The 23,000-nt window shown below is 51.4% G+C and overlaps 2 protein-coding genes across 4 annotated transcripts in view; one reads left to right on the top strand and one right to left on the bottom strand.

Moving 5' to 3' along the window:
* Nucleotides 1–19,315, top strand: part of DRC1 (dynein regulatory complex subunit 1) — a gene marked incomplete at its 5' end in the record, with an annotated part of 41,985 nt that extends 22,670 nt beyond the window's left edge. The window contains 10 exons of the mRNA XM_080813684.1: nucleotides 4,036–4,175; nucleotides 7,858–7,992; nucleotides 8,232–8,464; nucleotides 11,867–11,979; nucleotides 13,144–13,233; nucleotides 13,760–13,846; nucleotides 15,911–16,095; nucleotides 17,240–17,380; nucleotides 17,733–17,835; nucleotides 19,057–19,315. Coding sequence (XP_080669810.1) covers nucleotides 4,036–4,175; nucleotides 7,858–7,992; nucleotides 8,232–8,464; nucleotides 11,867–11,979; nucleotides 13,144–13,233; nucleotides 13,760–13,846; nucleotides 15,911–16,095; nucleotides 17,240–17,380; nucleotides 17,733–17,835; nucleotides 19,057–19,113 — 1,284 coding nt within the window. The 3' untranslated portion in view covers nucleotides 19,114–19,315. The remainder of the gene's footprint in view (nucleotides 1–4,035; nucleotides 4,176–7,857; nucleotides 7,993–8,231; nucleotides 8,465–11,866; nucleotides 11,980–13,143; nucleotides 13,234–13,759; nucleotides 13,847–15,910; nucleotides 16,096–17,239; nucleotides 17,381–17,732; nucleotides 17,836–19,056) is intronic.
* A 1,383-nt stretch (nucleotides 19,316–20,698) lies between these two features.
* Nucleotides 20,699–23,000, bottom strand: part of OTOF (otoferlin) — a gene marked incomplete at both ends in the record, with an annotated part of 92,951 nt that continues 90,649 nt past the window's right edge. For all 3 annotated transcript variants that reach the window (XM_080814466.1, XM_080814465.1, XM_080814467.1), the window contains 2 exons: nucleotides 20,699–20,879; nucleotides 22,808–22,908. In XM_080814466.1, the coding sequence (XP_080670592.1) occupies nucleotides 20,699–20,879; nucleotides 22,808–22,908 (282 nt within the window). The remainder of the gene's footprint in view (nucleotides 20,880–22,807; nucleotides 22,909–23,000) is intronic.

Raw genomic sequence — 23,000 nt, 5'->3', positions numbered from 1 at the left:
GTTGGACTGCCCATGGAATGTGGGTATGTGGGAGACAGACAGATGGAGATATTCAGAGCAGGGAAGTGTGTGCAGTTCCTGTGTTAGAATGGAAACCAGGAGTATACTGTACCATATTACATTTTAACTTGGAACAGATAAATCAGGGATTGCCATATTGCTGTATGCAGGGCATTTTTGTAGATCAAACTTGATCATAATGCCCCTTACGTGTGCTTTCATTAGACAGTAAAGTCAAATAGCATCGATTTTGTCAAGAAGATACAGTATGCAGCTTAACATCAAATTTGGTCTTCCTAAGTAATTCATAGCACTGTATCAGTTCTGAAATATAACAACTAAAATTTTTGCAAACCACAAAAATATGAAGGCTCCAAATACACAGATTTTATTTGATGGGTAAAGTACAAGAAGTAAAAAAGAGAATGAATACTTTCCAAGTGCTTACTGCCAGTAAGGTGACATTATTAATGAGCAAAACGAAGTCTGTAAACATTATGCCCTAGAGAGGGATTTTTACCACAGCCCCCCATCCCCCCCTCCCCAAATAACACTCCTAGAAACACTTAGTTCTTGATGCAGGAAGCAAATTTTTTTTTTTTTTTTTTTTACTTTGGGTCCTACTTGTGCTTTTAAAATTATAAAATGGTTTAGTTCAACTTCAGGGACTGTTACCTTTAATACCAGAATATTAATCACCAAAAATCAAATCCAAGTTACTTATTTAACAAACACCATGAACTTAACATTGTGCAAAGCACAAAGATAACCAAGGCTCAGGTCCTGAGAGCAGAGGTGAAGGGGCCCAGTAGGTTCTGCAAGTCAGCACACAGGACCAGGGGAAAGGCTGTTTTAAATTTCCGTTCTGCTTGGGGCGATGATGGCAGCTGGTTTTCCGGAGGTTGTGGGGCAGGAGGTGGCGCGGAGAGCGGCTGCGGGGAGGCTCATGCTGATGCAGGAAGAAGGGGAAGATGGGATCAAGATCCGCAGCCCCCACTACGCTGAAGGCCTTTCGTGGCATGTTAGATTGTCACCTTTGTACATTATTCACAAAAACCAAACACGATGTTTCGCAGTTAGTCTTGGGAACATGAAGTACAGCTTTGCAACAGTGTCTTTGGATAATTGAAGAATAAGGGCAGACAGTTAACAAAATCAATTACAATTTTAAAATATAAAACTATCTTCAACAGATGACAACCAGGGACGGCTGTCTGTTGAGACTAAACCCTGAGATAATTAACAATAGAGTCACCAGGACCAAAATTATCTCGAGCAGGTGTTGAAAACAAATAATGGGTCACATGATACACGCAGCCGCTGGCGGCTCTGTTGGGTGAGACTACCAGACTATTAGTTCTGCAAGTTCATTGACAACACTGCCAGTAACTCCCAAGGGGCATCGTGACTGTGGAGGCCACAGGGGTCTTGGACCAGAGCTGGGGTGACTGAGCAGCTGATCTGGGATCCCCTAGAGATGGAAAGCCCACAGTGCGTGTTGCATTGCTAGTCCTTCCATGTATCAGTCTCCTAGGAGCATATTCTAGCAAAGAGCAGGAGCAGGTGCGTTCCACAAAAGAAAATAAAATCCGCTAATAAATAATTAACCAGGAGTGCAGGCAAAGAAATGCAAATTAGAACCGGCAGGTGACAGAGTTTCTTTGTTTGTTGTTTTGCCTATAAAATCAGCTCAGATGTGAGTTCTTTCAGGGCACAAAGGAAAAGACATGGCCTGCTTACTTTAGCTCGGAGTTTTGTGAACCGTGTTCAGCCAGGTGAGGTACATGTGGTGGTTTCACAAAGCTCACAAAAAAAGTGAGTCAGTGATTTTTTTTTTTTTCCTTTCAAGATGTATGGTGCAGGAAAAATAGAGTCGGTTTCCGTTGTGAGTATTATCTAATGATTGGACTTCAAGAGTGAAATTTACATGAACATTCACTGCTAGAACTCACGTGCTCTCACTTCTTTATAAATGTAAAAACTGTCCTATGGCCAAAGTTTGGGAAATGCTGTCTTAGTGATAGGGGCTTATTGCAAAGCTATGAGAAAAAGGAGGTCCCGACATCCTCAGAGCAAACACCAGGCACTCGGGGTCTCAGCCCCTCACTGTTGTTCCAAATCAGAGCAAACCCAGAGAACGTTCATACCTTCCAGATTATCTCCATCCAACAAGGAGCTTTTCTGCTGGACTTTGTACTGAGCGACCTCCTAGGTCGGTGGCCTTCCCCATGTCCAGGGCTGGTCACATGTGAAGCAGCCGGGCTGGTTTCATTTGGAACACAGGGGCACAAACCATTGCAAAATACCTACCCACAGTGGAGATTTAGAACTCTCTGGAATAGTTAAACAGGGTGCTCTTAACTGATTGTTAACTGATCGGTTGTCCATGCCAATGCCTTTGTTCTCCTCTGCATCACCTCCTGGCCGGTTAACATCCTTGAGGATAGTCCGGAGAGGGGAGGGGAGGGGACACTGCCTGGATTCCCCATCTAAGCTGATTCCTTAGCAAGGCCCTGTAGCTGCATGGAAGGGGACAGGGGAAGGAGGCTTGAAAGAGTGCCACATGTCACATGTCCATGCTTGTCAACCTTTGATTACACTTAATTGCATCGTCTGTTCGTCTGTTCCTGCATTTCCACTCAGGAAAGGCGGGAGCAAGCTTGCCTCTATTTGCCTTGTCTCTAGCCCTGTCCTGCTCTTGACAAAAAAATTTTTTTTACCCACAGTTGGCATGATCTGTCTTCTTTCCTTCCCTCTTTCCTCTCTTCCTTCCTTAGATTTATTATTTTAGAGAGAGAGAGAGAGAGAAAGAGAGAGCATGAACGGGAAGAACAGAGGGAGAGGAAGAGAGAATCCCAAGCAGACTCCATGCTGAGTGCAGAGCCCGACGTGGGGCTCGATCTCATGACCCTAAGATCACAATTGGAGCTGAAACCCAAGAGTCAGATGCTTAACCGACTGTGCCACCCAGGTGCCTCCAGAGCGATCTCTCTCTACTGCCCTGCTGCTCTGTCAGCCTCTGTTTTGAGCATTCCCTGCCTCACACCTCACACTGGACACTGCTCGTGGTTTCCCCAAAGCACCTCACTCCCCTTCCCTCTCTGGACCTCTGTCCCCTGAGGCGTCTCCATGAGCGACTCCTCCTCATTTTCCAGGTCTCAGACATGTTGGTGCCCACTGTTCGGGGATGCCTGCCTGGCCTTCAGGGCCACAGGTGCCCAGGCTACCCTGTGCCTACCCCTCTCTTCTTGTCACCGGTGCTTGTCGATCTGTCCCTCTCCTAGATAGGGCAAGACTGTGCCTTTTTCAGCAGTGTTTTCTCAGCAGCACCTGGAAAAGTGTCGACATAGAGCAGGCCCTCAGATCAGTATTTGGTGAATGAATGAATACAGGTAATGGAAATCCAGAAAGAAAGGATGGTCATGTCTAGCTTCCTTTAAAATGAACACCATCTCTTAAACACCAGCACTGCCGGCTGGAGGTCAGAGTGCAGACACCTCTGTGGCAATGAGAACTTGTGTTTCTGCTGCGACGATGTGTATCTCCCCATGAGGGTCTGGTGCACAGCATCGTAGCGGGCCAGACCAGAAGGCTCTAAATGTCACCTCTCCCCAGCTGTAGGGACATAGGCTTTAAGCTTGCAGCAGAATGATGGATATTTTCTGTAAGGACTTTATTTATTTGCGAGAGAGAAAGAGAGAGAGAGAGCGCGAGTGCAAGAGGGAGAGGGAGAAACAGACTCCTCACTGAGCAGAGAGCCTGATGTGGAACTTGACCCCAGGACCCTGAGATCATGACCTGAGCTCAAGGCAGACACTTAACCGACTGAGCCACCTAGGCGCCCGAATGATGGATATTTTTTGTGGTTGGCCTTTCATTTGCCCGTAATGACAGATTTTCTAAGAATTCAGGGGCAGGCACTTGTCCCTCCGGCTCCTCTGACATGACTCCAGAACGAAGAATGAGGGACCCTTAGGTATAACCGATGATACCGGGGCCAGTGACTATCATGACTTTTTTAAACTTCAACGGTAGGTTCTTGAGCAGCAGCTTCAGCAGATGAAAGCAACTTACCAGCTAAACCAAGAGAAGCTGGAGTACAACTTCCAGGTGCTGAAGAAGAGGGACGAGGAGAGCACAGTGATTAAATCCCAGCAGAAGAGGAAGATCAATCGGTAAGCGGACCTGCAGCCCACCAGCCCCTTCCGTGCAGGCTATGGGGATGGGGACGAGCTCTTCTGTTCCAGAGGAGTGCGAGCTGGTGAAGATAAGACCAAATCTTATTAAAAGAGTTTTTTTTTTTTAAAGATTTTATTTATTTATTTGACAGACAGAGATCATAAGCAGGCAGAGAGGCAGGCAGAGAGGGGATTGGGAAGGAGGCTCCCTGCTGAGCAGAGAGCCCGATGCAGGGCTCCATCCCAGGACCCTGAGATCATGACCTGAGCCAAAGGCAGAGGCTTTAACCCACTGAGCCACCCAAGTGCCCCCAAAAGAGGTCTTTTTTGGGAAAAAATAATGCTTTCTGCTGCCCCAGCGCCTCCCCCATGAAAGAGTGTACGGCAAAAAGCCTGTCTCCCACCCCCTGTTCTGTGTGGTTCCTCTTTCCCACCTCTGTAATAATTGTTCATTTCTTTTGTTTCTTCCAGAATTTCTTTAACCACATCCAAGCACACACAGATAAATGCTCTCACTCCCAACTCCCTCCCCCCACCCCCCATCTGTTTTTAGACCAAGTGATAGCATTCTATACACACTGTTCGGTGTCTTGAATGTTTCCATAGCAGTTTGTTAAGAGCTTTGACAGGATCTAATGTCCCTATGGATGGACATTTAGATTGCTTCTAATCTTCCGCTCTTGCAGGGGATGCTGGTGCCAGTGCCCACGCCAACATCCCACTTCGCATTTGCGTGGAGCCAGCTGTAGAGTAAATTCTCCACTTGCTAGTACAGAAGCAAGACTGTGCATTTTAGAGAAGTAGGGAGTACCACATGTGGAAGTAAGATAAAAACATAAGAACAGGGGCGCCTGGGGGCCTTAGTCAGGTAAGTGTCTGCCTTCGGCTCAGGTCATGATCCCAGGGTCCTGGGATCGAGTCCCACATCGGGCTCCCTGCTCAGTGGGAACCCTGCTTCTCCCTCTCCCATTCCCTTTGCTTGTGTTTGCTCTTTCTCTCTCTGTCAAATAAGTAAATAAAATCTTAAAACCCATAAAAACACCATATGCCTACCAGCAGAGATCAAGTGTGTAGTGTTTCTTTCTAGATCTCTCCTTTCTCTCTCTCCCTCTCTCCATCCATCTGTGACAGCCACAAATCTGTGCAGTTTGTGAGGCGCTCTTTGGGAAGGCTTCCTTGAAGAAGTCAAATAGTGAAGGGGGACGGATGGGAATCGGTGAAAAGGAGTTAGGACTCCAGGGTGGATGGGGCCGGAGCCAGGAATCAAGGGCGGGGCTGAAGGCAAGGAAGTAGGAAGCCCAAAGTTCCACATTTGATGAAAGAGACTGCACTGTGGGAGGGGGAGGTTGGTAGGACGGGAGGTGGGCACAGATATGTGAGGCAGACCTTGGGTTTGATCCCAAGGGCCGAAAGATGAGGACTTCAACCCCACCGTCCCTTCCCTGGCTCTTCCCTCTGACTTCAAGCCTGCACAGTTTCCCTTATCCTGAAAAACCCTTTAGCCAACCCTGCTGCTCCTACGTGAGGCCACCTCTTCCTCTTCTTGATCGTGTGGCCATTTTCCTCTCACCACCAGCGCTGCCCCTCACCTCCAACACTCCTAATTTGACCTCTGACCCCAGAACTGGACAGCCGCTTCCCTCTGTAGGTGATCAGTGATGTCCTTGTAACCAAACAACCACCGCTCTTCCTCAGTCCTCATCCTGTTGTTACTGGCACCGAATCTTGCAATCTTTCTTCTTTGGCTTTTATGACTGTAAAATATTTGCTCTTTTTTCTCAGTGTGTCCCTAATTGGCTTCCTTTGGTGGTTCTGCTCTCTCTTGCCTGATAAGATATTCTGGAAACCATCTTATCCCTTTGCTTTATATTTTTATTCCAGCTACCCTCTACACCAGTCTCATGGCTTTGAATATGACCTCCTTTTAAAAAGTATTTTGTTTATTTGAGAAAGAGAACATGAGTGGGGGATGGAGGGAGAGGGAGAAGCAGACTCCCCACTGAGCAGGGAGTCCGACTCGGGACTCGATCCCAGGACGCTGAGATCATGACCTGAGCCGAAGGCAGACGCTTAACCCACTGAGCCACCCAAGGTGCCCCTGAATAATGACCTCTTTCTCGATGACTCCCAACTACATATCCCTAAATCGACCTCACCTCCTCACTTTATCTGGGACTGCCGAAAGACATTTCAGCTTGGAGAGTCGCTGTCACTGCCAGGAGACAAGTTTTGAAACCCGGCTTGCCTCCCCTCCCAGTTTTCCCATCCTCCACCTCTGTCCCCTCCATCTCTAGCTTCCAGCCAGTCACGGAGGATGGGACGTTTTGGGGAGCCTCCCCTTACAGCTACCTGTCCTGTCTACTTCCTGTCTTGATGCCTTGCCCCGACCTGCAGCACGCACCGAGAGTTGATTTTGTTTTATTAGCTTCTATGGTTAGATGACACATAGAAACCCCTTTACTAAGTGCTGCAGGGAAAAACACTTTGGGATGGTTACTTAATACATTTTTTTTCTTAGTAAAATTTTTTACATCTATATGTGGAAAGTCTCCTAGAATGTCGTAGTTAAGGAAATGAAATAGATATCACTTTTTAACTTAGGCTTTTATCAGAGCCTAAGTTAAATGATTTTTGCATTTTACTGAGGCTGAAAGCGCAAAGGGTGAATGTTTAGGAACCCTATGCTTATTTTGGAATAATGCTTAAGACAGAAAATTTTATTTTTAGAATTTTTAAACTGAAAATATGTAGGCCTTCAGACTCTGTCTTCCTGTGTAAGTGGGGCACTGACATAAGACACCTCTTCACGGGTTTGAAGTCTGACATATGGTCCTGGGTCTAAAAGCCGAGCCTGCCATGCATATTTCATGAGACAAGTTTCCATGCCCAGAGCTCCCAGAGCAGTGAGATGTGGAGCTGTGACATGCCTGAGCCCGCAGGGCCATTGGCAGGCTATCACTGTCCCTTACTGTGCTGGAACTTTCGGCCACGCCCCTGAAGGGTAAGTTCCAGGCCTCAGCTCTGGGCTCCCTGGCATCTTGTGTAACATGTCCCCCACTGCGCTTTCATGCTCCGCTGTGATGAGTGTGTCTTTGCCTCTGGCTCGACTGATAGTACCTTCTGTTGGAACATATCCCTATACTCTCGCTGTATTCAAACAGAGCCCTGGCAAGAGGCCGTCCATGTTTGATGAGTGAGGGAGGGAATGAATGAACAGTATCGGCTCTCTGAGGATAGAGAGCTCATAGCTCATAGACTTCTGGTGTGAAGTTTTACTTTTTTCCCTGTTTTAGATGGGAATTGAACATCCAGATTACGGCAGGGAAATAGTTGAGATCTGCCCTTTAAAGACGTGAGGTGGAGCTCGATACAGACAAGCTTGCAGAAGGAGTGTTGGGGAGGGTTGGGTCGCGCTTCTGAGCAGGAGACTGTCCCTCAGTATGTCAGGGGCTCTGGACCGTCGTGAAGGAGTTTAGTCCTGGACCATCCCCTTACCTCCCATGGCCTTCCTTTCCTCGATCACAGTCGGGGCCGCTGGGTGTTGGAATAAACGGGAGGGTTCTCTGCACCTGCACGGCTCTGGCCCTGGGGTCTGTAGTGCTTCGTATAGTCACCGAGAAGAACGGACACCACAGCTTCTGTTCAGCTGCGGATGAACTCTGTCCCCTCCGCCCCGCAGCCTGCACGATGCCCTCAACAATCTGAGAGCGAAATACAACAAACAGATCAAGCACTTTCAGGAGGAGAACCAGTCACTGACCTCCGACTACAAACGCTTTGTGACGCAGTTCAAGGAGCTACAGAGAGCCATGAGGTATTTTAGGAACCTGGGTCCCAGGCACGTGTCCCAACAGAGAGGCCTCTTCCCTCGCATGTCACCTGCCTTTTCTTGAGACGCGTGGGGACCGCTTCCAGGCTGCCATAGGAGAGGGCTGGTGACCCAGGCGGGGGAGGCACCACAGCTCCACATCTAGGCTCACCCTCATGCTCATGGAGGGGACTCAGGCCAGGCCCTGGGGTCCGCTGGCCACGCCGAGCAACTCTCCTTCACAGGCATTTTGCTCTTGTTGATGACAAGCAGTTTCGGGAGATTTGGCTGATGAACGAAGAGGAGGCAAAGGATCTGATCAGCAGAGCCTTTGCTGTAGACAGGATCATTCATACCCATCACCTGGGGCTCCCCTGGACGGCACCGGATTTCTGGTTCCTGAGGAATGTGGGACCCATCTCTCAGCAGCCGCGGAAGTCTGCCGCGCAGATCTTAGAGGAGGTGCTGATGCAAGCAGGTGACTGGGCTGGTGTCTTAGAGCCCCATAGCCCCCGAGCCTCGGGCCTGTCCGACCATCAGATCAACCCATTCTTTTCAAAGACCAGCACGCTGAAGTCCAGAGAGGGGAGGAGCTCTCGTAGCTGGAAGGCCCATTGTTGTGGCTTCTAAGTCTAATTTAATTGACGGCTTTACCCTCTTCCCTGTATTATAATCTGGTAGTTCGATCTAGAAGCTCAATCAGATTCAGGTTCAGTTTGGTTTTGCTGAGTACATTGTTGCGTACCTCCACTGGGAGAAAATAATAGCGGGTTGTCTGTCTCTTTGGGAGGTTGGCAGCCATTGGTAGTCATTGTCTAAGATCCATTCATTGCCTTAGGGGCTGCAAAGTGGTGATATTCTACATTCTATCATACATCTTCATGTAGTAGCTGAAACACTTCTGGAAACAGAATCTTCCCCTCATCAGCTATATGTTACCCTGAGGCACAGTTCGTATAGGAAAAACAGATGCTGTTCTTTCTCTCTTTACTAGTTTTCAAAGTAAGTGGCTGGGTCTCTAGCATTTTCCAAAGGTGGCCAGTAACGTTTTATAAAATAAATATTGGCCACCTGGTTGGTGCTGTCGTTAAGTGTCCGACTCTTGGTTTCTGCTCAGGTGGTGACCTCAGTTTGTGAGATCCAGCCCCACGTGGGACTCTGTGCTCAGCTTGGAGTCTGCTTGAGTTCCTCTCTCTTCCTTCTCCCATCCCTCCCCCCCACATTCTCTCTCTCAAATATATAAGTTAATTAATAAAAACATATCATTATGGACACATTGGATTTAAACAAATTTGATGTGTTTCGTTGACTGCCCTTATTCTTCCTGGTGCTCATGTTGTCCCATCCGGCCAGTGGGGGTCTCTTCATGTTGGCTTCTGGGTCCTTTTGACACAACCTCAGTAGTCATCGATAGCTTCCGGGCTTTCCAGAATGACCCAATTTCCAGTCTCACATTGTAACTTCCCTGCTTCAAGTTTGTAATCAGCCATTTCTCAAGGTCAAGGCGGCCTGGTTCTTTTAAAGGGAATGGTATTTTGAAACCATAGTCTGGGAGCTGGAGTGCACATTGTTTGGGATAGATCAATTTTTAGGGCTTCCTAGTGGATGAGCATAGGGTGTAGAATTACATTTTCACCATAAAATAAATCACATGTTCCTTCCAACACTTCCTAATCATTGGGATGCCAGAATTTTTACTTAACCTTATCAAGGTATATCTCCTTTCTCCTAACTTGAAAATCTTGGTGCACAGTGACTCCAAAATAATTACTTATTGTTTTTCCCACAACCACAGAATGGTTGCAGAATGAAGTATCAACTTGGCACTAAAAAAATGATTATGAAAGATTGTTTGAAGTTTTTTTTAAGTTCTTTTTACTCTTAGGACACATTCCACTAGGGATGTACAGACAGATTGCGGTCTTTTATTTATTTTAAATTTTATTTTATTATTTATTTTTTTAAAGATTTTGTTTGAGAGACATAGAGAACTAGGGGAGGGGCAGAGGGAGAGGGACAAAGCAGAACCCGTACTGAGCAAGGAGCTGGACACTAAGTTCCATCTCACAACCCTGAGAACATGTCCGAAACCAAGAGTCAGTTGCTTAACCGAGTCACACAGCCACCACCCACCCCCACTGGTGTCTTTTACTTTATTTTTATTTTATTTTTTTAAAAGATTTTATTTATTTATTTGAGAGAGAGGGGGATCCAGAGAGAGCACGAGCAGAGGGGAGGAGTAAAGGGAGAGGGAGAAGCAGACTTATCTGTGGAGCAGGGAGACTGACATGGGGCTGGATCCCAGGATCCTGGGATCATGACCTGAGCCAAAGGCAGATCCTTAACTGACCGAACCACCCAGGTGCCCCGACTGGTGCCTTTTAAAGCCACTTAGAATAGTTTCTATTTGGTTATGTCACCAACCGAATACATACTTAGGTCTTTTTGTTTTGTTTTACTTTTGATTGTTAGGGATTGCTTTTTACAATTTAATAGTTCCATCCTTCCAAAGTCAAATGTACAAAACAAGGTATACTGGAGGAAATGTAGTCTTAACCTCCCCACTCTATTTTTATTCTTTTCCTGTAGGTAACTATCTAAAAATGTATGGTTTATTTTTCCATTGCTTTTACAAACAGATGTGTGTATATATATATGTTTGTATTTATACAGACCCGCTTTCTAAATGAAAAGCGTATGTTTTTCTCCATCTTGCTTTTTTCACTTACGAAGTATCCTGGAGGTCAGTCTATGGTAGTAAGAGGGCAAGTTCTTCATGCCGTTTCTGTTCGGTATTCCTTTGTGTGGCCGTGCTATAACTTAATCAGATATGGTCTGTTGCTGGCCACTTGGAATACTTCCAGGTTTTGGTCTGTTTGTTTTTGTTCTTATAAACATTGCTGCAAAAAATAGCCATGTGCGTTTGTGTCTGCATATTTTTCCCGGTGAATTTTTGGGATAGATCCTTAAAGGTAGGACTGCTGGATCAAAGGGTAAAGGCCTCTGTGATTCAGCTGGGTCTTGCTCCATACCGACGGGACCATTTTGCACTTCCACCAGCAAGATGTGTCTCATACTTTTCAAAATATCTTCATTTATATTGTCTCCTTTTATCTTTTTTTTTTTAAGATTTTATTTATTTATTTGATAGACAGAGATCACAAGTAGGCAGAGAGAGAGGAGGAAGCAGGCTCCCCGCCGAGCAGGGAGCCCCGATGCGGGGCTCGATCCCAGGACCCCAGGATCCTGACCCGAGCCGAAAGCAGAGGCTTTAACCCACTGAGCCACCCAGGCGCCCCTCCTTTTATCTTTTGAACAACTAGTAAAACCTGGTAGCACAATTTTTTAGGACTATTTCCAGATGAGGAATATACAGTATAAAACATTTTTAAATTTCTAATTTTAATTAAGAAACTGTTTGGCTCTTGCTATTAGCTACCAATTCTTGCTAAGAAATGAGGTTGCCCCCTGGAACCTCGGTTTCGTTCGCAGCTTCTGATCTGTGGCCGGTTTAGAAACCACTTAGCAGATGTGCTAGATTGTTCTCTAATGTGAGAATAAACAGGTTTGAACTCTCCCTTCCACTTCCTGGTCATGGCGGGATTTTGAGTATGATGTTGGCATAGAGATGAAATTTAGAACAGCAAAGCATTGTAGGAGGGCAGAATTCTCCTGCTAGTCTCATATCCAACCAACCCCCAGCCTCCCTGTTTTTGCCATACTAGGCTTTCTTTGGCTAATGAGACTCCATAGGACCTTAAAAAGGTTTTTTTAATGGGCACATTTCCTCAAGGAAAGATGTTTATTGCTCAAAGTCAACAAAACCAAGCAACGATCTCCTTTTTCTCCCCCTTCTCTCTTCTCTCTGCCCTGTCTGCAGAAGAGGAGGGGACGGAGGAGGGCGCCTCGGAAGCAGAGTCTTACCTCGACCTGCCAAAGCAAATTTCCCCGAGAACTACCAGAAAGATCCTGATGCTCCTGTGTGATGAGTCGGTGAGGGTGGCCACGTGGGGCTGCGCTGGAAGGACCCCCGGCCCCTGTGTCCGGTGTGCTGCTGCTGCCCAGGCTGGCCGGGCTAGATGCGGCTTGGATGCAGGAGGCCACAAGCATTGAGCAGCAGAGCTGGGGTTGTTCACAGACAGGCCCGGCCTCAGAGCTGCCCCCCAGCTGGCAAAGGGGTCCTCCCTTTGTGGGTCAGCAAGGTGTGGGCCAAGTTGGCCCACGGGATCCTTCTAATTAAAAAAAAAAAAAAAAAAAGCTGATTCTAGCTCCCATCTCACCTCGGTGAGTCCGCCTGCCGAGTAGCGTGGCCACAGCTGACGTGGCTTCACTCTGGGAGCTCGGTCTGTGATTTCTCGGGGTGTGTTCAGCTACGGATATCTCTGCAGCATGTTAGCCAGACCCACGGGATTTCGTGTAAAGGGTGCTGGAGCTGGCTCAGCTAGGAGTTGAGGTGTTCCAGCAATATGACTGGCACACAAGCCCGTATTTCTGAGATGAGTCCAAGAGCTGCAGCCAGGACTGGCAGCCTCCCATCCCCTAGGGGCACTTCTCTTTGGCCAAGAGCTGGCTTTTGCCCCTGAGGGCGGCTCCTGCTGGGAGAGGCAGTGGGGCAGGTGCTCCTCTCTCTCGCCTGCTTGCTGCCAGTGGCTGCCTCCGCCTGCAGCCCTCCCCCAGGCCTTCGCAGCTCTGAGTGGGGGCGGGCGCCCAGTGTCTCCCCCCCCCCCCGCCATCATGCACACTGAGCTGTGATATGGTTGTCCACCCCCTGCCGTGTCCCCCCTCCACCGCAGCCATGTCCTCCCCTACCGCCCCCCCCCCCCATCTCAGGGCCTGCTGCCCTGGTCTCCGGATACTGGAGGGCCAGCCTCTGAGCGAAGCGACTTTGGGTGGGTGAGGATCTGTGACTGGATCAGGTATGGGCGGCTCTGGGGAACTTAGAAGTTTGCCCAGGGGCTGGGGGTGAGGTAAGCCGGTACCCTTCTGAGGTGGGAGGAACTAAAGCCATGATGAGAACTGGCCTTGTGTCCAGGAAGGGCTCATCCCCGGGGTCCTGCTCTGTGGAGTCATCGCTGACAGTTACACAGAGGTAGGCTGCAGAGCCGGCACTCATTTCGGAAACCTGTCTCTGACTGGAGATGTCATCTTCCTTCTCAGGGTTTCCTCATAGAGAGCAAGCTGCTGAGCCTTCTCCTTCCCCTGGAGAAGAACGAATGCTATCTGCTGAGGCTGGACGCCATCTTCTCGGTGAGTCCCACTGGGCCGAGTTGATGGGGCGGGGGCCTCATTCTAAGCCGGCCTCCTCTCTTTTTCCAACATTGCTGTGGCCCTAGGAAGAGATATGGGTCCTCCCGGCTTCTCTGGGTTCGCTGCCACCTCCTTCCCTTTCCTCGTTCTCCATGCCGCAAATTAGCCACGGATTCCCCCAGCCCTGACCCTTCCTCTACCAGCTTCTCTCTCACGGCCTGGCTCTCAGACTGTAGGTTCTCCCCTACACCCCTGAACTCAGATGTGTGTCCAGCCTCCTCTAGCGTTCTCATACCCACCAGGCCTGTACAGAGCTGTTCGTGACTCTGAGCATTGTTTCTCTGTTCAGATGAGATCTCACTGAGCTTCCCCAGTGTCGAGTGGCCTCACTCTGGGCCGTGGCAGGTGCTGGGGGGCTCGGGGGACAAGCCAAACCTCCAGCTCTTAGGAGATGAGGGTCTGTTAACTCTCCCAGCTGGTGGACTTCTTGCTGTGGTGTTTGAGCAATGCTCTTGTTTCTCCCCAGGCCCTTGGAATTGAAAGCGAGGACGACTTATATAAACTGGTGAACTTCTTCCTCAAATACCGAGTTTATCATTCACCCTCCCGTCAGGTAACGTGGAGTGCAATAAAAGAGAGAACGTTTGAAATTCTGGACGCCCCCAGAGGGCATTGCTGCGTTTGTATAATCCTTCTGGAGAAACAGTGAGGGTTTTATGTCAGAGATAGCTAACGTAGTGTTTCCTGTATTATTACTTTTTCTATATGCAAGGGAAAGAATGACTGGGAGTGGGAGTCTGTTCTCACACTAAGGCCCAAGATGTCTTTTCCTGGGCCCTTCCTCAAAGCCAGGCTTCAGCCCCTGGGAGCCCTGGGCCCATCAAGTTCTGAGTATTTTGATCCTTACCACTTCCCTGCAAAGCAGGGCCCATCTGTAATACTCATCTTTTTTTTTTTTTTTAAGATTTTATTTATTTATTTGACAGAGATCGCAAGTAGGCAGAGAGGCAGGCAGAGAGAGAGGAGGAAGCAGGCTCCCTGCTGAGCAGAGAGCCTGATGCGAGGCTCGATCCCAGGACCCCGAGATCATGACCTGAGCCGAAGGCAGAGGCTTTAACCCACTGAGCCACCCAGGTGCCCCTGTAATACTCATCTTGATTGTAATGCACTATTCTAAAGAAGACACCATGTTAAAAAATATTAAAAAGTTTTAACTTAAAAATTAAAAACTTGAATTAAAAATATGTTTCGTACTGCTGGCTCCAGGGTGAGTAACCTGATATGCTTCTAAGAAGAACTGGTAGCGTGAACAAAACCCAGAAGCCATAAAGGGGGAAAAATAGGATGTATTTGACTACGTGAAACAGAACAAAACAAAACAAACACAACCCTGCGGGGCAAAAATCACTACAAACAAAGTTAAGATAAAGATGACAGCTGGGGTGGGGGTGGGGAACGTTTTTAACTCCTACCACAGTTAAGGGCCTATTTCTTTGATATACAAAGAACTCAAATAAACCAATAAGAAAATGACCAACAACTCAGTGAAATGGACAAGGGATATGAACAAAAATCTCCTATAAGAGGCAATATGAGTAACTTTTAAACATATGAGAAGACAACCAGGCTTCTTATAATAAGAGGAGTGAAATGAAAACTGTTCCAAATTCCATCTGCACCTGTCACGTAGGCAAAACTCTGCGATTTTGATAGGATCTAGTGACGGCCCGGGCGTGGGAACCAGACGTGCTGCTGTCACTGCTAATGAGCCGGTTGTCGTAGCCTCCGCGGAGGGCAGCGTGCAGTGTGGATGACAACACCACAAACACTGTCCCCTGCAGTTCTTCCTCTAGGATTTTGCTCTGCAGCTCTGTCTCAATACGATGAAAGCACGTGCTTGTTGTAGCTCATGGGTTTCAGCACCACTAGAAATGGGAAAAGATTTCGAACAGCCTACAATTTCATCAGGAAGGGATTGATTTCCTCATCAGGGGTGCATCGAGACAGCGGAATGCTATGCACCAGGAACAAAACAAAACAAAACAAAACAAAAAATCAAGGAAGTTCTTTACATATTTTTTTACGCGAAAATATCTCTAGTTTATCGGTGTGTGAAAAATGCCGAGTGCAGAACTGGGTCTGCCGCAGAGCATTATTTCTGTGAAAACGGGAGGGAAGGCGTTGCTTGTGTGGACAGAGGATTTCTCTGGAAAGAGGGTAAGACATGGATGAATGTTGGTTTGCCTGCGGGCAGTGAACGGAATGAACCACGAGAATGAACTACGAGTAGGAGGAAGACTTTTGTAAATTAAAAAATTAAAAGGTAGTTTGTGATTTTTGATTCAAAAAGGTAAATATATATATGTGGTGTCAGCTTTATGGATATCAGTAAAATGAATACCTATGAGTCTCGATTTAGAAATAGGAGGTTATCGCTGTTTTGAAGCCCCCGTGTGCCTCTCCCTGATCCCATCCCCGATCCCATCCCCCTTCTCTTCTCTTGCCTCTCACCGTTTTTCCTTCCTGTAAATGTGTCCCTTTGCATCTTTTCTGTAACCTACAGTAAACTTTTCTCCTTTTCCTGTCTTCAGACACTCATGCTTGCTCTGCACCCCCAGTCCACAGTCACCCTTGCGTGTTTCTCCAGCTCAACCCCTGGCATCTGTCACCCCCATAGGAGCAAACAAGCCTGATGTCGGGACAGAAGCCAGGAGAGCAGATAGACCTCGAGAAACAGAAGGAGGAAAGCCTCGTGGAAGGGGAGCTGGAAGAGAAGGAGGCCCCTCCTTCTCCCAGTCTCATCCACCCCAATGATGTCCTCAAGATCCTGGAGGCCTTTGTCATGGGTCTGAAGAAACCCAGGTACAGTGCTGAAGGGTTTTCCTGAGGCCCAGAAGAGCGGGCTGGAACCTGGGCAGGAAGGAAAGGATGATGGGGGAGGGCTGGAGGAATCCGTGGGCACAAGTGATTTGCATTTTCTCATGCATCATTCATTCAGCGGTCAGTCACGGGGTCTGCTGTGTGTAGGTTGCACCTTGTCATCAGGACAATGGCCAGAGCGTAACAAGGTGTCACGTTGCTCAGAGGAAGCAGTGGCAACCCCATCTGGTGTGTCAGAGAGGGCTTTAGGCACCCAGACCGGGTTTTCTGAGGTGGATAAAGTGGGGGAAAGGGCATTTCAGGGTGTCACAGTGTGGGGAAAGGTGTTTTCGAGAATCATGACGGAGAGGTGTGGCTGCTGTCAGGGTCTTCCCTGGGAAGTGTGGCCGGTGGGTGGGGAGCCAGGCCGGATCTTGGATTGCCTTGTCCTCTGTGCCCAAGACCTTTGTCTTTGCCTTGATGGGACCGGAGCTAGACCATGGTCTTGAGGAGTGGGGCAGCCATGGGTAGGCTTGCTTTTTTTTTTTTTTTTTTTTAAAGATTTTATTTGTCAGAGAGAGAGAGAGATTGAGCACAAACAGGGAGAATGGCAGGCAGAGGGAGAAGCATGGACTCTGGGATCATGACCTGAGCCGAAGGCAGACGCTTAACCCACTGAGCCACCCAGGCACTCCTAGGCTTGCGTCGAAAGATCCCTTTGGTGGCAGGGAGGGAGGTGATGTTGGCTACAGGAGAGCAACCGAGGGCTTGTCCTGGCGGAGGTGATGATATCCTGGACCAAGGCTATCCTCGAGGGGAGGCTGAATTTTGAGAGGGGTTTGAGATACATTAGTGAAAAAAATGGGCAGGATGGAATGCCAGTGAGGTAAACTGGCTGAGAGAAGGGGGTGGATAGAACTCCAGTGATGCTGTCACAAAGGCGACAGAGGCACCAGGAATCGGGAACGTTGATGATAGTCACGTGCCCTTTCTGAGAATCTGCCATAAACCGATAGGCTGGCATAGGCGAGTGGGCAGGTGAGCAGTGGGAAAGCGAGAGTGTGAGGGGTGGGCAATGCGGCTGGCACCACGTGGGGGCCCAGGGGTGCCAGGTGGAGACGAGGCCACTGTCGCTCTCAACCTTCAGGGACTCCTGGGCACCAGTGAAGATGAAGTATGTGCGAGATAACTCAAAGGACTCGGAGTACTGGGAGGCCCTGACCACGGTTATCCCTGACGCCACGCAGAACCTCTGGGACGCCCTGTACACAGCCCTGGAGAAATACCAGTGAGTGTGTGTGTCATTGCGCAGGTGAAGGAGGAGGCCAGGCAGTCGCTGGGGAAGGATCCCACTTGCCGGGGCCACATTTGCCACGTCCCTGCCTTGGAGAGAAAAAGCTGCCTTTGGAGGGAAACCTCCCGCCAAAGGGGCCTGCGATGTTGGGGGGCTGGCCCCCCGGCCCCGGGCTCCCATTCTGTTCCTGCCCGCCTGGTCCGTTCAGGGCAGGAAGGTGGGTGGGTGAGGCTTCTGCACTCCTCTTCCACCTCTAACCACAACAGAAACCCAGAGATCCCGACCCCTCCTTGGCAGAGGGCGGAAGAGGAGTCAATGAGCCTCTAACCGATTTTTCCACCTGAAGCCTCGTTCTGACCCAGAGGGCCAAGCTGCTGCTTGAGAACAGTTCCCTGGAGCAGCAGAACACCGAGCTCCAGATGCTGCTGCAACAGTATCTAGATTCCAAGGTGGGTGGCAGGGACCCTCCGAGGAGGGCAGGCAGGAGGCTGAGGGAGGCCGCGGGACGCCTCTTAGGAGATGAGTTTCTTCCCTCACCAGAAGCAAGGGAGCATTGAGATGTGACATAAAATATGAACCGTCGTGCCTCAGGTCGGGACAGAATTATTGGCCAAGGGAGAGGACATTGCCCGAAGTCTCCTCCAAGTCATCTGGGCTATAACAGGGCCCTTCTGATGCCATGGTCTTTGGCGCCAGCTGCTTGCTGGACCACTCTCAGAGACAGGGCCAAAGCCCGCCATAGTGTCACAGGACACAGGGCCCTACTTTATGAAATTTCCCCTTTCTCGTACCCCCCTCTGTGAAGTCAATAGGGTACAAGTGATTCTCCCAAAAAGGAGAATCAAAATTGGGAGACTATGTGACATGCCCAGAGCCCTGGGCCCTTCCCACCCTGCCGGTCCAGGTTGTGTGGCCTGGGATATGACGTGGCTAGAAGACGCTCCAGCTGGGACAGATATTCCCTGGTCCCCACTCTTGATCACACCGGTGACAGTTGGGGCAACTTCCCCGTGGCCAGCGGGAGAAGGAATCTCACCATCTCTGCTTCAAAGGGAGAGTTCGTTCGTCACACTGTGGCTGGCTCTGCCACTGGCACTGAGGCCGTGGGCCAGGACAAGTCTTGACACTCTGGGCTGAGGGCAGGTCCTCTGTCACCAGCTGTGCGTGGGAGAGGTGACTGAGGCCACAGCCACAAGCGCGGGAACTGGGAGTGTGGCCCTGCCATAGTTTCAGGCCCCAGGCCACACCTGAACGGAGGCTGTGGTGAGCCTTGGTGTCGTGATGGCATCTCGGCCTGTGACAGACCTCAGAGGGCTGTGTGGCCCATGCTTTCATCCGCGCTGCTGCCCCAGAAGGGTGGGGAGGAGCAGGGAAGGGCAGGGCTAGACCGGGGGTGGGTTGCACAGGTGAGGGGCGGACGGAGGATTTGAGAGAGTGACTCAGAGCAGGAGGCTCAGAAGGTTACCAAAGGTTAGCTGGCAGGAGCAGAAGCCAGACCAGAAGGCGCAGGACTTCTCCGCTGAAGGAAGGCAGCCTGGCAGCTTTCGCTGGCGTTCGGAAGCACTTGGGGAGGAAATGCTTGCAGACACCTGGAGGCTGCGGAGAGCCCACAGGTGCGAAGGAGGAGGGCCCTGGGAGAAGCGTAATGACCTTTCCTCTTTCTTTTCCAGATAAACTCTGAACTGCAAGTTCCACCAACTCAGGTGCTCCGGGTCCCCACAAAATAGAGCAGGGCCTCCAAAGGCTGCCGCGTTAGGCTGTATGCTGGGGCCGGGGTCGGGCCCAGAGCCGCCTCGGGCACGTCCCCCCTGGGGACCTGCCTGGGACCACTCTGAGTCTCCAGAGCTGCCGGGATAGGGCCCGGCAAACTAAGGCAACGGGAGCCGGTACCCGTATCCTGCCGTCACCATTAAAGTCTTTAAAAAGTTGTGGCTGAATCTCTTTGAAGAGCTCAGGTCCAGTGACATGCTAGGCCACCTCAGACTGGGCCAGAACAGGCCCGTCATCGTGGGACTGGGCCTAGGCCAAGGGCATGGGACCCCCTTCTCGCATCTGGGGGCAGTTGGTGTCTCTGCCTGGAGGCTGGAACTTCGGGGGCTTTTGTGGGATCTTTTTTTTTTTTTTTTTTTAAGTCAGCTCCACACCCAGTGTGGAGCTTGGTGCAGGACTTGAACTCATGACCCTGAGATGAGACCTGAGCTGAGGTGGAGGCTTAAGCAACTGAGCCTCCCACGTGCCCTGGGCTCCTGTAGACTCTTCAGCCTTCACACTGTCCTTGGGCCTGCAGGACCCTTTTGGTGAGCTTTTGGGGTTCCTGGTGCCACCTGGTATAGTGTGAGGCTCTTCCCTTGGGCAGCCTGGGCAGGTGGCCCGGTGCCTTCAGCCCTCCTTGAACCCTGGCCCATGAGACTATCCAAAGGGGACGAGGTGGAGGGGTCCAACTGGTGCTGAGTCTGCCACAGTCACCGACCCTGTGCCCCTATTCTGGTCCCCCCACTTGGCCCAGTGCTGTTCAGCTCAGTGTTTAATTCCTTTTATTAAGAGACAAATCACCACTCAAGAAAGGAACAACAGCCAACAGAAACCCAGCTCTCACTGCAAGCACCACCTCCCAGTCTGGCCTCCATGAGCGCCAGGCAGGGCAGGTGGGCACGGGGTGGGGTACCGGGGTTCACCCTTGCTGTGCCTCATCTAGGCTTCTGAGCACTGGACTGCACAGAGGAAGCTCTGGGACGTGATCGAAACCCACAGGCAGGGCAGGGTGTGGCTTGTGAACCCACCGCGGCAGCTCCCTGGGCAGCAGGAGGAGCCACTCTGGAGGGCCACAGGGTGGAAGCAGCCGCCTCCACACCCTTGGTGGGATGGAGTGCAGAACAGAGAGGGGTGGTGTGTGGCCGTGCTCACAGGATGCTGTGGGGGAGGGAGGGTGGTGCTTTTTGCTTATTCATTCTTTTCATAGCTCTGGGCACTGGCTAATTCTCAGTCAATTCCATTAAAGCTTTATTCCTCCCCTGGAAGGCCTGGGGGAAGGTCGGGGGTGGCCATAGGGAGCCAGGGGTGCTTCGGCCAGGGAGGGGCAGGACCCCACTCCTTCCCACCCTTCCTGCCCCACAGGCGGGGACCAGATGGGTGGCCCGGGGCAAGCAGCAGGCCTGGGGCGGGGGGGTGGGGGGGACGATGAGAGGGGCAGGGTCACCAGCCCAGCAGCAGGCTTCTGGGACCTGAGGCCACAGGGGTGGGCTTCCCAGGGTGAGGAGGGGCCGAGCCCGGGAGGGGAGTGGCCAGGCAGGAGTGGCTGCCTGGCCGAGGGCTTCACGCCCCGAGGAGCTTCTTGACCATGTAGCCAGGGAGGCTGTAGAGGAAGAGCGCCAGCATGAGGAGCCCCAGCAGGGCCAGCACTATCTTGATGATGAGCCACTTGTAGCGCGTGCAGATGAGGTACTTGATGGACTTGAGGGGGTTGAGGAACCAGACGAAGGCGGTGTCAGGCCGGCTGGGGGTGGGGGGGGGGCAGGTCGTCAGGCAGTGGGTCTGCCCGGGGACACCCGGTGCCCTCAGCCCTTCTGGACCCCCACAGGCCCTGTCCCAGCCCTGGTCCCGAAAGCAGTGACTGGAGTCAGGGTTCACGCCCTTTCTAAGTACCAGTTTTGCTGCTTACATGCTGGGGGTGGGGGGCGTTCTCTGTGGGATCCCCTGGCACCTGGGCCCCTCCCAAGGCCGAGAGACTTTCCCGTAGTCCCAGCCTTCACTCCCCACCCCCACCCCCACCCCCAACACTCGCTCAGTAGGGAAGGGGCTGCCACCGGGGCTGCTCCTTGTCGGAGCTCCGGGGCTGCCCCACATGGTCTCTGGGAAACGAGAGTGTCTCAGCCTCACCCCCTTTCTGGTGAACATGAGCATCCATCCCCACTGGGCCCTGCCGAGGCTCTGAGGAGCCCCCGTGGGTTGCCTACCACTCGCTTCCCCTCCTCCCGCTGGGCCTCTCGGCCAAGAGGGCCGGCTAAGCTTTCCCTTCTGCCGTCGGTGTTACGACACAGTAGGTTTTATAAGAGGTCAGGTAGAAAATTCAAGTACTGAATAGACTTTTTCAAACTCCTGTCCCAGTGACCCCCCCCCCCCGAGGACGCAGACCGTGCTCTCCAGAGCCTTCGGGGCAGAGTGGGGCTCCGGTGCAGGGCACCTGGTTTCCTGGCCCCTGTCTGAGCCTCAGTTTCCTTACTTGCATGGCGGGGTTAAACTTGGACCCTGCCTCTGAGGCTGGCAAAGGGCAGGGAGAGAGAGTGCACGGGCAGGGCTAGGTGTCTAAGCCGAGGGGCCAGGATGGAGAGCCTTCCTGGGCAGCACTGCCAGTTCCCTTAGGCTCTGGGTGGGGAGGTTGGGGCCAGTGGGAGCTAGTGAGGCCTTGCTGGCTAATTCTGGCCAAACCTTTCCCCGTCCCCCATCCACATGCCAACTTTCTGCCTGTGGCACCGGGTTAGAGGCTGTCTGTCACCATGACAGGAAACAGTGTCCTGCCCAGAACACCGAGTTGGCCATTTGAAAACCGGGCTGGGTCTTAGCTCTAATCTGCTTCATGACCTTAGGCAAGTTGCTGGGCCTCTCTGGCCTAATACGCACTCATGGACAGCAGTCGTTTTGGTTCTGAAAGCCTGTGGGACGGTGGGACGGCTTGGAAGTTGCCGTGTGTGTGTGTGTGTGTGTGTGTGTGTGTGTGTACACGTGTGTCACGCGCTGCCGAGCTTGTCAGCCCGGACTCCAGAGAAAGAAGTCAGCAGGACGTCAGGCTCAGGCCCCAGGGCCTTCTCAGCCAAGCAGCCAGGCACCAGGTAGAGGAAGAGGGCGAGGAGGGGGAGCAGCAGCGGGAGCTGCAGCAGTTGGCGGCCCAGCCCGCGGTGTGTGCGCCCCAGGAAGGAGCCAGCAGACTTGCGAGGGTTCAAGAACCAGGTGAAGCGTGGGTCTGGCGGGCTGGAGCCGCAAGAAGGCAGAGGGAGCACGGAGAAAGGGCACAGGGGGAAGGCTCAGGCTGTGGCCCGGCATCGCCGCCAGGGGGCGCTCCTGAGCTGAGTGTGGGCACTTCTGGGCGCCTCCCTGCCATCAGGGCTGCTGGGGGTGGGGGGGCCCACACCCCACCGCTGCAGCTGCTGGCTTCTGGCAAAAACTGGGAAGAGCATTTCACTCCGTGAAATGGGGCCTTCCCTGGGAGAGGCGCCACTTTCTTGCAAAGGTAGCCTGTGCTTTTTGGTTCAGAGGGAGAGGTGGATTGTGGGGGGCGGGGGTGGGAGTGGGGGAAAGCAGAAAGGGGATAGAGAGCACAGAGGTACTTGCTTAGCGGGAGCAAGAAGACAAGGTTCCAGCCCCTCCTTCCTGTTCCCTTGGCCCCAAGGACCAGTGTTGGGGTGGGGGAGCAGGCAGCACACTCACTTGGGTTTCTCTAGGGGGTCAGGTTCATTGCGGGCCAGGCCCACAGGATTCTTCTCTGCCTCCTCGGCTGTCAGCAGATGCAACTCTGCCTCCACCTTGCCCTGCAGAAGGGAACAGAAGGGTCCCAGCGCTCAGGAGGGGTGCTGGGCCCTCAGCACTCTATTCAGGCCCAGCCCTGCCCTCTGCCCAAGCC

Source organism: Martes martes (assembly GCF_963455335.1).
Source record: "Martes martes genome assembly, chromosome: 9".
Taxonomy (NCBI): domain Eukaryota; kingdom Metazoa; phylum Chordata; class Mammalia; order Carnivora; family Mustelidae; genus Martes; species Martes martes.
This window is presented reverse-complemented; position numbering and strand designations above follow the sequence as displayed.